The sequence below is a fragment of the Pseudopipra pipra genome, chromosome 21 (assembly GCF_036250125.1).
Source record: "Pseudopipra pipra isolate bDixPip1 chromosome 21, bDixPip1.hap1, whole genome shotgun sequence".
Lineage (NCBI taxonomy): Eukaryota > Metazoa > Chordata > Aves > Passeriformes > Pipridae > Pseudopipra > Pseudopipra pipra.
This window is the reverse complement of record NC_087569.1, coordinates 3,653,688-3,668,007: the sequence shown is the minus strand read 5'-3', so window position 1 is coordinate 3,668,007 and position 14,320 is coordinate 3,653,688. Positions and strand designations below refer to the sequence as shown.

Here is a 14,320-nt window from a genome sequence, read left to right as displayed (position 1 = left end):
CTGAGGATGAGAAGTTCACCTCCTGACCCCACCATCCCTCAAGCCCTACTCCATTCTCAGTGTGTCACTGTTCACAAATAAATCTTCGAGCCTCCCTAACCCCCTGCCTTTCTTCCAGCCATTAGATCCAAGTAAAGACAGCTCAGATATCGGATAGCAGGTCTTCACAAGAGCTAAAAGCAGAACATAATACAGACTTCTCTGTCATATTAAGTAAGTATCAAAGAGAAGCTTCCAAGGAACATCTGAGGTAACAGCCCCATCTGACTCTCTCCTCTGCTAATGCCTGTAATGCTTTATGGCTGGAATCTCTGCGGTTCTTAAAACGTGAGACCTGGAATTCAGCTGCCTGTGCATCACAGCCACAATTCAGACTGTGCCTGCAAAAAGGAGAGGCCTGTGCTGACTCCAGGAGAAAGCCAATCCTTCTCTGAAAGCATCTATTCAACCAGCTACACCTACACCAGCAGCCCAAGAGACTCAAACGTGCACTTCCAACATGCCATCCATGTGCTGCACCCTTAAAACAAACTTCAACAGAGCAACAGCCTTTTTCCTCAGACAGAGAAATGCAATTAAGTCCATCACCACGGATCAGGTATGATTTTTAAACAGTGAAGATCTGAAGAGTATTTGTCAGTGGCAATGGTACAAAAATTACCGTGTCCTTCGCTAATTTGGTCTTTTTGTTCGATTCTTCCATCACAACGACGGCACTTTCTTCATTTTCCTCTTGGTTTGGGTCAAAAACCTACAAAAAAAAGGGACTTGTGTGTTTTCAGTGTTTTGTTTTGACAGGTTTCTTGTGTGCAACAGACAGAGATTTCAGCACAGTAAACCAGCTGAATAATGAAACAGCACATAAGGGCATTAACTTTCTGTTCGTTAATGTGCCAAGTTCTTTCTACAAGTTACAAAAAAGGTGGAGAAAACTGAAGAGGGCTGGTGACATTGCACATCTTGGTTTGTTACAAATGAAGTATTAGGTTAATATCACATAAATTACCTGACAGCCCCTCTTTGCAATCCACACTATTACTCTCCCAGAAAACCCCACCTTGCTCAGTGATATGACCAATTCAGACTTTTAGTGTCACTTATTTTTAGCACCTCTAAGATTAACCTTCCTAGAGAAAGGTTGTTACCATTTATACTCACATATAAAATCTAGTTATATAAACTGACCCAGGAATTTCTTCAGCCTAAAACCACCAAAGAGCACAGATCTCAGGCTCCCATAAAAAAAACCACAACTGAAGAAAGAAAACCCAAAAACTGTCTCTAAGGTAATTTTGAATTCAGTAGCAAACGCTGTCAGACATTTTCTAAATCAAGTAGACAATCAATGCCAAAACAGAGACATGCTTGTACATCTGTTAGGGACAAGACAGACAAATAGTACAATGCCCTATTAGTGCCTCACTTACATCCAGGATCAGTTGCAAGCCTCTCTTGGTCAGATTTGGGCAAATCCACACAAAAACACTCTTGGAAATCCGCCTTAAGAGTAGGCTGGGCTGGGCAAGGAGGGAGAGAAGGATTTCCACCATCACCTCAACCCATCCCGGCTCCGAGTTGTCTGCACAGGAACAAACAAACAATGACAGGAAGGGGCTCTGGCACATCAATAAGGAACTACAGAAAAATTCACCGAAGAAAAAAAGATTGTTCTTCTAGCTGACTCTTAAAAGTACCCACTCAGCAACACAGACCAGAAGACTACAAACCAGAGGGAGAAACGTGGTTGAAATGGTCTTCTGGCCACTGCAAAGCAACAAAACCTACTGTTCGTTGAACCATTACGTAGATTAGCAGTTCTGCAAGTCGTGTGACACCTATTTAGTCACATTAAAGCAATCAGCAGCTAGCCAGCAAAATATATAGTGTTTCCAATGAAATCAGGAGCCACAGCAGCCCATGAAAAGCGATGGCATTTGAAACTTGTCCACTAGTCCAGAAGTTTGGGAATCCTGATCTAAAAACAATCAAGCCACCATAAAATTAGAGCTTTTATTTTTACAGTGCCCTCAAATTGATTTAGATGGAATTCAGGAGAACAACACCACAGTCAAGAGAGGAAGTCAAAAGACCGAGCTAAGTTCTTTCCTGGTCAAGTCCCAAGCTAGGGGTTCTGGAGGCCCTAAACAAGGACCAGCCTCAATCAGCAAATAGGTTGTATCTACACAGAGGACACATTTAGCTTGCCCAGAGCTTGAGCTGTGAAATAATCATGTTTCAGGCCTGCCAGGGATTAGGAGAGCCCACAGCTTTGCTCAGACAGATCCACCACTTTGGTCAAGTTCTTGGCCAGAACAGAACAAGAACTACCTTGGACACTGCTCATCTGAACAAGGGCCAGCTGTGGAGCTCAGCAATCCCTTCAGAACACACAGGAACACAACCCAGTGAGGGTGCAGAGAGGAGCAAGAGACTCAGAAAGGCAAGGAAACACAAGGAAGGAGAGGAGATTCCCCTGGGGGTACGTGCATCAAGCCAGAACAAATGCAGTCAGAATCACTAATGCAGAACTGCCATCTTCTGCCTTTTCACAGACCACTAACAATCCCACTCCCTTTCTTTCTTGCAGGAAAGACTCACCAGTCTTTTTCTTCTTGGCTTCTTTGCTGAAGGCTCTCTCTGTGCAGTTCAGGAGGTCGCTCAGAACATCCACTGTTTCAGGCTGATTCTGTTTGATCACGAGCAGACAATAAACACTCAGAATTCCCCACTACCACCAGCAACAGAGGGAATTTACTCCAACTCTAAGGACCACCCTAAATAGGTACAGATACTACAACCAGCCACTACAACCGTTTTGCAGAAGAAAACATGAAATCAAGTAAAAATTGCTCCACTCAGCAACAAATCAAGGGCAAAACTAATGCTCAGATCAAGCTTTGCCCCCTACATGTCTACAGTCAGTATAAGAATCACAGTTTAATAGCTGCCAGTTGCCCAGTTACAGAAGCCAGAGGCTGTAAAAAAACACAAACCCTCCAGCTCAGTGTTCAGAAAGCCCAACCATCACCCCATTTTATACCACAGAAATATTCTTCAGAGGTCTTACCTTGAAAAGATGAATGGCCATCGAAAGCAGAAGCTGCTGGAAAGCACCAACTTTGGCAGTGTCTGACTTATTTTCCTTCTTCTGCAGATTCTTCACAGATTGAAGTGTTCTGAAGAAAGAAAGCTCTCTTGAGTTTCTCACAATTACAAGAGCAAATCTTCTCTTATACTCAGACTAAAAACATGACATGTAGTACTGTTTTGAGTACTTAATATTTAATTTATTGAAACTGGACATACTTACAGCACACAACCTTAACCCAACAATAGTATCTTACTGAGTGTGGCTTATAAAAAACTGCACTTGGGCACAGGCTTGATTCCTAATACCACAGCCAAGGCCTAGACCTTTATGGAAAATGAACCTCAGAAAAGAGTCACTGAGAAGTTTGTACAGTCATTATTAGGAGAAAAGCTAAGCAGAGTTACAATCGTGTTTGGAGAGGGACTACAAGCAAAAATAAAAAAGGACATGATTATCACATAGTTAACACACAGAGGGAACAGGAAGAAAGGAATGTGGTGATGAGAAACAGAAAGGCCTGAAACCCAGCCACTGGTGCAGGATACTCAAAGGAAAGAAAAAGAACTGCCACTGCCTGTGAAATGGCTCTGCTACAGCAGCCAGAACAGGAGAGGATGAGAGAAAACAATCTCTCTTTTACTGGCCCGAAGAGAGACCAAGACTAGGGCTTTTCCACCTTGGTCAGCCTCCAAAGCCTCTCACCTCTCCCAGATATCCCTCTGTTCCTTGGTAAAAGGTTTCACAGCTTTGACATGCTCACTGGAGAGCAGCTTGTTGGCATACTCAACCAGGAGAAAGATCCACAGCTTCCCATCTGCAGTCACACCATGGACGTGCTTCTCCCTCAAGGCTGCAGCCTTCGCTGTATCCCCCAAAACAGGCAGGGTGTTCAAAGTCTGAAGTAACCTGCAAATTAGAACAGCCAGCATGTTACTGTCACAGGAACCAGACAGCCTTCTCCCACTTTCCAAAATAATGCCCACCAGCACAGCACTCTCAGCCCAGAGCTCTGGTCACTCACTGCAGCCCAGGTTCACAGGGCCAAGTTTCAACCCCCCCCATGTACCCAAGCTCAGCAGTGCAAAGCTCCTGGTCTTGGTGGTCCCAAGCACATCTGCTGCCCCCAAGGACACTGACTATTATTGTCAGCTCTTTCCCATGCTGTGTCTCACCATGTCCTCTGCTTTCCCTCCCAGCTAAAAACATCTATTATTACCAATTCCATCTCCCTTAGTACGGGGAGGACTGTGGAGCCATCAGCAGCTCACACACAGAACAGACAGAAAGCCAACATTCACCAGCATAACCCCACCACCTCTCTGGGCTCCTTCTCCTTCCAGCTTGCAACAAAGGCCATGGAAATCTTATGGGGAAAAGTAGTCTGAGCTCAGCTCCACATTCACCTGATCACCACACAGATACTCAGCAGGCTTGCCATGAACAAAACATGGATCTTTGAAAAATCCATCCAGGACCTCCTTAAAAAAAGCCATCCCTGGCTGTTGGAGTCAAAGAAATGCTCCAGTAGCAGCTTACAATTCCAAACCTTTTGCCCTGCCATTCACAGGCTGATCTTATGCTCAGGAAAAAAAGAAATTTGCAGGCATAAAGCACACAAGTAAATCCTTACCCAAAGAAGTAGTTTTCTGTCTCTGTATGATCCTGTTCATCCAGGGGCTCTGATGGAAGGACACTCGCCTCACCTATCTGGGAAGTCTTTTTCTTAGCAACAAAGAAGGCATGGAAGAAGCAAAACCTGGAACAGAAGGAGACAGGAACAAAATGAAGACCCAGCTTGGTCATCACAAAGCAACACCAGACCCCGTGTGCAAACCAAACAGTGCCACATATTCACCATAATCTTATTCGAGGGAGTCCAAATGGTGAAAAAAGCCACTATTTACAATAAGACCCTTTCCTCGAGGTACACAGGGGAGAGAAGAGAGAAAAATACTTAGGACTTCACAAAAGTGAAGCACCAGCACTTGAGGCCACACAATACTCAGATAGTCAGATTTGGGTCATATTCTCCAAGACATTCTAAATGACAGATAAATACTTATTAAGACCTGATATTACAAGTAATATCTTCCAGCAGCTTAGGCAAGTAGGAATGGAAAATTTACTTAAATGGGACTAAAGTAATTTTAAGTGCCAACTACTCATGACACAGGTTACTCCAAGTTTGCAGAAGGTATTTTGAAAACAAAACCCAGCCAAAAGTGGTTTATGTTATGGAGTATTTCCATTACTGAATTTGCTTGGTGTCATGGGGATTGGTGGTGTCATTACTTGGAATACTGCTGTCAAGCTGAACAGAATTATCCCAAACATGTGTCTTTAAACCACTCTCACCTGGCAATGTCCATCACAAGGCTCTCTTCTTTTTTCGTTGCACTTTCAGTGATGCTCACCAGTCTGTGCATGATCCACCTTCTCAGTCGAGCAATCTTGTGTTGTGCTCTTGGAATAAGGAAGGGGACACAATCAATAGTTTGAAAACTATCCCATAATAAACACAAACCACACAGTCCACTACAGCAAGAGGTGATTTTCAGATATTTAGAGGCTTTACACTAAAGATGGCCAATTATGTAGTACGAGAGCAACAGGTACTACAGGAGATATAATCTTCCCAAGTTTGCTTTTTACTATGCAAAAAAACAGTCTATTTACCCACTGAGGGACTGCAGGTGAGCAAAAAGTTCTTCAAGAACTGCAGCAGTCAGTGGAGTGAGGTTATAGGCACACAGGTAACACAGACACACTGGCACTCAGGCCAGTTTAAATTCACAGATAAAAGAGAGGCACAGTTTCTACAAAGACCTGAGAAGCTGTAGTGAAAGAGGAAGCTACTGGACATCTTTGCCAAGGCAGTTGTCAGGGCTAGAAAAAGAAGAGAAAAGGCTCTTTTGGTGATCCAGCCTGCTTTGGTCAGGCTGGCTGGTTCTCACTGTGTTTGCTATTTGCAGAATTGAAGCCCAGCAAAAGAGTCAGATGCTGGGGCTAAACCCTCTGGGACAGAGGAAATAACCACTAATTGTCAACTCACGGCAAGGGAACCAGCAAACACTGTCTGTCCAAGCCAGACTTCACACAGGCAACTGCTGTCCCCACAGAGCAGAGGGAGGGAGGTGCATCACCCACACACTCACCCGGCTGCGTTTTCCCGGTTCTGTTTTTGCCGGTTACATGAGAAGTCTAAACAACAGTCCAAGTCTGGCCTGAGGAACATGTCTTTGAGCCAGCTGACGTATTTTTGCAAGGCCACTGCCTGTAGGTGTCTGACTACCCTGGAAGCACTCAGCCACACTGGCTTCCCCTTATGGGTAAGGGTAGAGAAGCCCATCATCACAGCCAGCTGCCTCTCCGGGTCATCGCAGTCACTCAGGAATTTATCTATGTAGCCTTCCATCTCTGCAGCAAACTTAAATCCCTGTGGAAGCTGGAAAACACAGTCAAATAAGCAGGTTAGGAACTTCACACTCAGCCTGAGTGGCTCTGTAAGGACTTATCACAAAATCACAGAATGGCCTGGGTTTGAAGGGACCTTAAACCTCATCTCATTCCACCCACTGCCATGGGCAGGGAGACCTTCCACTAGACCAGGTTGCTCCAAGCCCTGTCCAACCTGGCCTTGGACACTTCCCTTGTAAATCACTTTAAAGAATTTGGTAGCAGTAAGTAAATTAAAGTCACATGCCTGCACATTTGTCCTAAGGCTTACAGTAGGCCATCAGTTCCAGCTCATGGTCTTCCTCTCAAAGGAGCAACCGCTGTGAGCAACCACAGATTCCTGTCATGTACCAACCCCAACCCTTCAATTTGCACCTTCCAAAACAGCGAAGCTTCAGTGGGCTGGACCAGCTCTTATTTTGGGTGAAAGTCCTGGGTGTTTCTCACATCATCTGCCTTGGACTTTCCTTAGATGTGGAAATTCCCCACCATCAGTTCTGGTCTCATCCAGCAGCCCTGGAGCCTGCTGACCTACAGGGGGTAGAACAAATGCCACCTCCTCTCCCTGGTGCCTCAGAAGTGTTGAGGAACTCTGAAATGAGGGGGAGTTGACATGTTTAACCTAAAAACCATATTCTGAGGTGTGGCTGTTTCGTGCTAAGTCCTACCTTCAATCCTGCACTGACTCACAAGGCACAAAGCTGGCAGGCTGCTGGCCTTGGAACACTGTCCAGCAGCATGCAGACCACCAGGACACGGCCCATCTCACACCCCCCCCCATTCCCTTATGGTCTTTCACAGCCCACAGTGTTGAATCCCACTATTTGTTCTGAAAAATAATCTAAATGCATGACTGGAGAAACCTCAAAGAGGTGATTGCACTAAAAATTGCAACCCATCTTTAGTAAATTACTAAAACAACTTGTTTGGTCTAGTGTCACACCCAATACAGTGACCTGGTGGGAGCAAAAAACAGTAATGGCTATAAATTTGTAATTAACTACAAATCCATCCAATTATAACATAAATACCCCTGCAAGAAATCTCACAGAGCACACAGCTTAATAAGCTCCTGCTTCCACTGCTGGAGAACTCAATACCTGTGCATCAATATGAAAACTGGGAGAAAAACTCCAGGAGAGACATTGTAAACAGGCTAATAGCTCACAACAGGGGGTTCATCAATCACCTCTCAACAACAGCAAAACAAGTAGATTTGCTCCCCTGTTGATAAAGTGGAATCATGAGGATAACTATCAGTAAATATCAGGCTCAAGCTTTGTCTAGTTCCACCTCCAACAACCACCAGAATCCCATAAGGAAGTACAAGGTAACAGTATTCGCGTTCCGAAATAAACAACTCATGTCAAGGAGCAAAACAAAACAAACCCACAAAACCAGAACCAAATTCAAACTAAGATAGTTTCTATTTTCTCATCATCAACAATAATAGGAGTTTCTCCTTCCACTCAGTCAATCACTGTCCTCAGGGGATTTGCACGTTTCAGACAGGAATTAAATTAATGTATTTTTTTGATAGAAGAACAGAGTCTTAATTCACTGTGCAACGAGAATAAAAAGCAAGAAGCAGGAAAACGAGTAAGTCAGTGGAGAAATACAGGCCATGCAGGGAGGCATCATGGTAAACATTACTTTCAGAGCAAACCCACACATCTGTTGCTGCTTTGGTACCAGAAGAGAAAGACTGCACAGTCCTGTTTCTCCCAAGTGACAGCAATGATGTTGGGGCCCACAGAGGAGGTTTGGGATTATGTTACTACAAAAAGTTGAGCTAAAGCCTGGTTTTATCAATATTCCCCTTTTATTCTTCCTCCCTTTATAGCAGGGCTGTGTTGTTTCCTGGCTTCCCAGGAGGGAAGAAGGAAGAGGGGCTCCAAAATCCAATTCCAAATCAATGTTGTGCCTAAACTTCAGCTGTGCTTATGGAAACAAGCACTAACAAACAAAAGCACGAGTTGTCCCTTTTTGTCTTTGCCTTCAAACGTTCATGCAACCCCCAGCACAAATGACAGACAAAAAGGAGCTTCTGGACACACAAAATCAAAGGGACTGCTAAAGGATGACATCTGACACTGTCAATATGCTGAGGGCTGCCCTTCCTCTGCTCCCTCCATCACTAGAGCTTTCTCAGCAGCAGCAATGAAAGCAGGTGGGGCAGTGCTGAACAGCTTCCAAACCCTTAAAACAGGAACTTACAATTAAACAATTACAATTATATTGCAATTATATTCAGTCCACTGCAACCAGTGGTCATCCAAGAACCTTGCTTTTAGTAAGAGTTCAAGGTCTAAAACGACATAAACCATTTTTTATCCGGGATGATGTGAAACTAGGAGGGGGGAAGAGACAACTCCTGCTCAGGACAAGCTTGAGCACAAGCACATTCAGAAGACTTACATGAGTTGCTATCATATGTTCTCCATAGTGCAGCATCACCTTCCCTTTGAGAACCACCTGCAGCTGCTCCAGGGACAGCACGGGGAGAGCACTGCCCAGCAACCGGTAGCACATGTAACTGGGGGGGAACAAAGCAGATTCCCTCAGGCTGAGGCACAGCAGTAAATCCACACACAGGGCTAAGACAGAGAGGGAGTGCTAGGGCAGCCAAAAATTCTGGGTGGAGAAAGAGAAGGGTAACACAGCAAACAACAAACAGGGTATGTGAAAACAAACCTCACGGGTCCTGGTTTCTCCTTCAACAGCCCGTTCTCCACAGCTTCATTCCAGAAGAGCTCAAAGGCACCTTCCTTCAGTGCAACTTGCAGCAAATCAAACACTACACCAGGCAGTTTCTTGTCCTCCTTCTCAGACTTGGCAGCACTTTTCAGAAGCTCTACAAGTCTAGGAGAAGAAACAAAATAATGTGAGAGATCTGGCCTGGAAGGGGAAGTGCTGAAGGCCAAATTCATCCTGCTGAAGGACACAGAACATTTCCTGAGCACTGCAGGCTGTGTCTCCTGGGAGAAATGACAAAGCCATAATTTAGGAACCGGCGTAACAGTTAACACCTAGCCCTTAACAGCACCTGCAGTGGCAAATACAGGCAGGTATCAGAATCAGAGTCACATTTCTCTCACTGCTAGCCAAGAGGACAAGAGTGTTGGATTTAATGCTCCTTATTTAAGAATTTACCTGGGAATATTCTCCTCATTTACAACTGTAGGTGAGCCAAACAGCTTCTTCAGCTTTTTAGGTTTCAGCACACCGGGGAATTTCCTCATGCCCACAAGCAAAAGGTGCAGGTTCTCTGGAGATGTGAAGGCTGAAGAGAGGTCACCTTGCAAGATGTCAAACAGGACCTCCTCAAACACACTTTCAGGAACCTAGACAGGAATGAGGGTGAGAGCATATGAGAACATCTGAGGGTATTTCACTAATTTGCAGTGCAGTATCTGCATTGCAGGGCGTTCTACTAAGAGCTTGCAGTGTTCTGGAAACTTTAGAAAGTCTACATGGTGACACAACCAAAAATAAATAACGGTTGTGTCCAGCAGTGCCAGACAGTCTCAGGTGCTTAACCATGGGGAGTAGGACAATATGTTGTCATCAGACAGCAATTTTGGTCACCTGACTCCAGCTGCAATTGTTCTCCTGCTGTCTGACTGCTCCTGCCTGTACAGCCGTGCAGCCCTCACAGGAGGAAACTCTGTTTTGATTTAACACTGGGAGTCTTCATATCTACAAACAATATCCACTTGAAAGATGGAAATAAACAAACTCTTTCTTTTACTGTATCTTCAGAGCTCCTTTACTCCCTGTCACAACATCAGTTCTCTCCAAAAAGCTCAAAATTCAAGCTTAGGCTCAGGCTTGGTGCATAAAAACAAAGTCTGTTGATCAGAGCTTTCAACATTCAAAAGAGCAGATGGTCTGATGTAATATCCCAGCAAGTAAATGGGAAAAAACAGGCTATGGGTTTGTCCATGAAATCAGACCAAGCTAAACCAGAGCATCCTTCCCAGAATACAAGCCTCTGCTCATAAGCAGTACAGGAGACAGCTCCCACAGTTTAAACTCACTCTTCCACATCCCTTTTAACTTCCAGCTGTGAACAAACTAAGGGGAAAGCCGAGCCCAAAGCCAAGCCCTCCCTCCTCCCACCCACCCCGTGCTGTGCCTGTACCTCAGAGGTGATGTCGATGAGAGTTCTGCGTGGGAGATCTCGGAGGTGGGTTTGGTGGTTTGTCAGCTCCTGGAGAAGCTGGATGCTCTCCAGCAGAGCCTTGCGGTCCTAGGAAGGAAAGATAAGCCAAAAACAGAGGATGTGTGTACCAGAGATTAAGCTGAAGGTAATAATCCACTCCTGAGATGCTTATGCCTACTTGTAATAAAAACATAAACAATTGTTTCCTGGTAGGCCACTCATCCTTTTCCAAATGGGTGTCCAGGAGAAGTAGGAACCTCCTGTACTACTTGACACAGTTCCTACATTCTAGTCAGGAACAGACATTTAAAAGGTACAAAAAGTCCATGATTAGTGCAACAGAAAAGAACTGAACTCGATACTTCAAGTCCTGTTGCATCAATGAGCCAATGACCCTTTCTCTGTGGATCCTCTTTCCACCCCAGACAGCCCCAGAACCAGAACTGACACCCCCAGCAGCAGAGCTACCTTCACAAGCCGCCCAGACTGGAACAGAGCCATAACTCCAAAAAAGTTCCCAAAAGCAGCATTTCTCACAAGTTTCTGAAAAGAAAAAAAAAACAGAAAAGGATTAAGAAAACCCTTTAGTTAGATTTCACATCCAGCTACAGCTCTGCCATAGGGAGGGAACACACTGAAAAGCAACTCCCTGTACAGTATTAAGAACTGTCCTAGATTACCTTTTCATCACACAGGCAAATCTCAGCTAAAACAGGGCCAAATGACAATGTCATCAACCTACAGTTTTCACAAATATTTCTGTTATTTCATTAGACTTGTTTGCTTTATCAAGAACTCCAAAACTACAGTATACACCAAGACTTCAAAGAACAGAAAACAATTAGTTTGAAGCAGCAGTTGGCAAATGCCATGAGCTGACTCACCTTTTTCACTTTTTTCAGATTGTGTTTTTCTTTTATCTGTTCCAGGACACTGCACAGTGGAATTTCCTCAAAAGTCTGTAAAACCTGAGGAGAGAGATGGAATAGCTCATTTTGCAACTCTTCCATTTCGTGAAGTTTTATTGGGTTCAGCTAAAACAGAGCTGAACAGTTGTTCAGCATAGCAGCAGATGTGCTGCTTTATTGGGCCAGAATAGAGACAACCAGATCAGTAAAGATGTGTCAGAACAGGAACTGGGCTGGGAGAGCTGGGGGGGTTCACCTGGAGAAGAGAAGGCTTCAGGGAGACCTGAGAGCCCCTTCCAGTGACTAAAGGGGCTCCAAGAGAGCTGGAGAGGGACTGGGGACAAGGGCCTGAAGGGACAGGACAAGGGGGAATGGCTTCCCACTGCCAGAGGACAGGGTTAGATGGAATATTGGGAAGGAATTCTTCCTTGTGAGGGTGGTGAGGCCCTGGCACAGGCTGCTCAGAGAATCTGTGGCTGCCCCATCCCTGGAAGTGTTCAGGGCCAGGTTGGACGGGGCTTTAAGGTCCCTTCCAACCCAAGCCATTCTGTGATCCTGTGCAGACACAAATACACATGCTGATATTCCTTTTTTTTTGTTTCCCTGTACATGACATGACAGATGACTAATGAGGAGCACATTTTACTGCAACTGCCAGATCCTGTAACAGAAGCAATCAAACTTTTTGGCATGGGCAAGGCCCCGATGGAAGTGGGAAGAACACAGGTTTTTCTGCTTTATGAACTTCTCAGGTCAGAAATTCTTCTTAGCTGAGGTCAGATCTCACTGGTGACCCCAACTCCTGGGACTCTTTGCAATGTTACAGACTCCATCAGCACGGAGGAAAAAAATCAAACTCTGAAATGTTTGTTAAAGGGTTCTCTTCTCAGATCTCCCACACAAACAGCCAAAAGCAAGTCAGTTTTAAGAAATCACAGTAGCACTAAATGCAGCATACTTGAAAACCTGGTCAAAGTTTGCAAATTGGGGATGGCTCTTGAAGCAGGACAGAATTCTGTGGAATGAATATGCTACCGGTATAGTTTATAACTTTATAAGTGCGTTGTTCCTAGAGCGGACTAGGACCATTTAAAACCAGTTTTCTATTATGAGAGCCTTCCCCTGCCATGAGCACGCAGAGCTGGCAGAGGGGACCCCAGGAACTGACCGGGGGCTGCAGAGCGCTGGGAAACACTGACCTGCGCCAGGGCCAGGCTGAAGCCAGGGCGGGCGGCCTCGCGGGTGGCTCCCAGTCCCTCCACCAGCCGCTTCAGGGTGTACTTCAGCTCATCGTCCTGCAAGAGAGACCCAGCTGAGCTGATGGCTGCCCGCGCCCGGCCCGACCGGGGCCGCCCGCACTGATGCGCTCGCAGGCGGGAGCGGAGGGGACGAGCCGGGCTCGGGGGTACCCACCCGCACCCCCGCAGCCCCTCGGGCCGCCGCCTCACCTTCTTGCCCTGCCGCAGGTGCTGCAGGAGGTTCTCGGTGGCCGCCAGCCGCACCTCCTGCTCCGGCTTGGCGATGTCCCAGAAGAAGTCGAGGAAGGCGCGGCCCTGCCGCAGCACCCCGCGGGGGTCGGTCACCCCGCCGCCCCGCTCCTCCATCCCCTCCATCCCCTCCATCCCCTCCATCTCCTCCGTCCCCGCCATCCCGGCCACGCCGCCGCCGCTGCCGCACGTGGGGCCGCCCGCCCGCTCCGCCTCTTCCGGGGCAGCAGCGGGACGGGCCCGGCCGCCGTGTGAGCCGCGGCCTCACGGGCCCGGCAGCTCCGCGCTGCCCTCACAGCCCGCTCCCCTCATGGCCGCCCCTCACAGCCCGCTCCCCTCACAGCCCGCTCCCCTCACAGCCCGCTCCCCTCACAGCCCACTCCCTTCACAGCCCGCTCCTCTCACAGCCCGCTCCCCTCATGGCCGCCCCTCACAGCCCGCTCCCCTCACAGCCCGCTCCCCTCATGGCCGCTCCTCACAGCCCACTCCCTTCACAGCCCGCTCCTCTCACAGCCCGCTCCTCTCACAGCCCGCTCCTCTCACAGCCCGCTCCCCTCACAGCCCGCTCCCCTCATGGCCGCTCCTCACAGCCCACTCCCCTCACAGCCCACTCCCCTCACAGCCCGCTCCCCTCATGGCCGCTCCTCACAGCCCGCTCCCCTCACAGCCCGCTCCCCTCACAGCCCGCTCCCCTCATGGCCGCCCCTCACAGCCCGCTCCCCTCACAGCCCGCTCCCCTCATGGCCGCCCCTCACAGCCTGCTCCCCTCACAGCCCGCTCCCCTCATGGCCGCCCCTCACAGCCCGATCCCCTCACAGCCCGCTCCCCTCACAGCCCGCTCCCCTCACAGCCCGCTCCCCTCATGGCCGCCCCTCAGCCCCGCTCCCCTGAGCGTCCCCCGCTCCCCGCACACCCCGCTCCCTTCAGCCCCTCATCCCACAAAACCAAGTTCGTTTCCCCGCTGTGCAACAAGCCAATAACGACACAACTCGACAGACACATTTATTTATTCCAGAGCTGCGCAAGCCCCCGTGGTCGGTGTGTTCCACAAACACCAGACTTTTGGCGCCATTATTTATACAGAGAAATTCAGTTAGTAACTTTTTTAATACACCCCGACTAAAACGATTTATTATTAATTTCCATGCAAGTCACATAACCCCAAGTAACCTCTTTACATGCTCAGGGGATGTGTCTTCACCTGGGCAGGGTC

At 47.4% G+C, this 14,320-nt stretch overlaps 1 protein-coding gene across 1 annotated transcript in view; it reads right to left on the bottom strand.

Annotated features, from left to right (window-relative positions):
• The window catches only part of MYBBP1A (MYB binding protein 1a), a 56,403-nt gene extending 43,018 nt beyond the window's left edge, over nt 1-13,385 (bottom strand). The window contains exons 1-16 of the mRNA XM_064677733.1: nt 13,069-13,385; nt 12,820-12,915; nt 11,597-11,680; nt 11,181-11,255; nt 10,692-10,799; nt 9,701-9,891; nt 9,242-9,409; nt 8,966-9,083; nt 6,247-6,536; nt 5,447-5,554; nt 4,722-4,847; nt 3,794-3,997; nt 3,068-3,176; nt 2,599-2,686; nt 1,428-1,579; nt 662-751 (exon numbers count right to left, since the gene is read on the bottom strand). Of these exons, the coding sequence (XP_064533803.1) occupies nt 662-751; nt 1,428-1,579; nt 2,599-2,686; nt 3,068-3,176; nt 3,794-3,997; nt 4,722-4,847; nt 5,447-5,554; nt 6,247-6,536; nt 8,966-9,083; nt 9,242-9,409; nt 9,701-9,891; nt 10,692-10,799; nt 11,181-11,255; nt 11,597-11,680; nt 12,820-12,915; nt 13,069-13,269 (2,208 nt within the window). The 5' untranslated portion in view covers nt 13,270-13,385. The remainder of the gene's footprint in view (nt 1-661; nt 752-1,427; nt 1,580-2,598; nt 2,687-3,067; nt 3,177-3,793; nt 3,998-4,721; nt 4,848-5,446; nt 5,555-6,246; nt 6,537-8,965; nt 9,084-9,241; nt 9,410-9,700; nt 9,892-10,691; nt 10,800-11,180; nt 11,256-11,596; nt 11,681-12,819; nt 12,916-13,068) is intronic.
• Between the last annotated feature and the right edge of the window lie 935 nt (nt 13,386-14,320).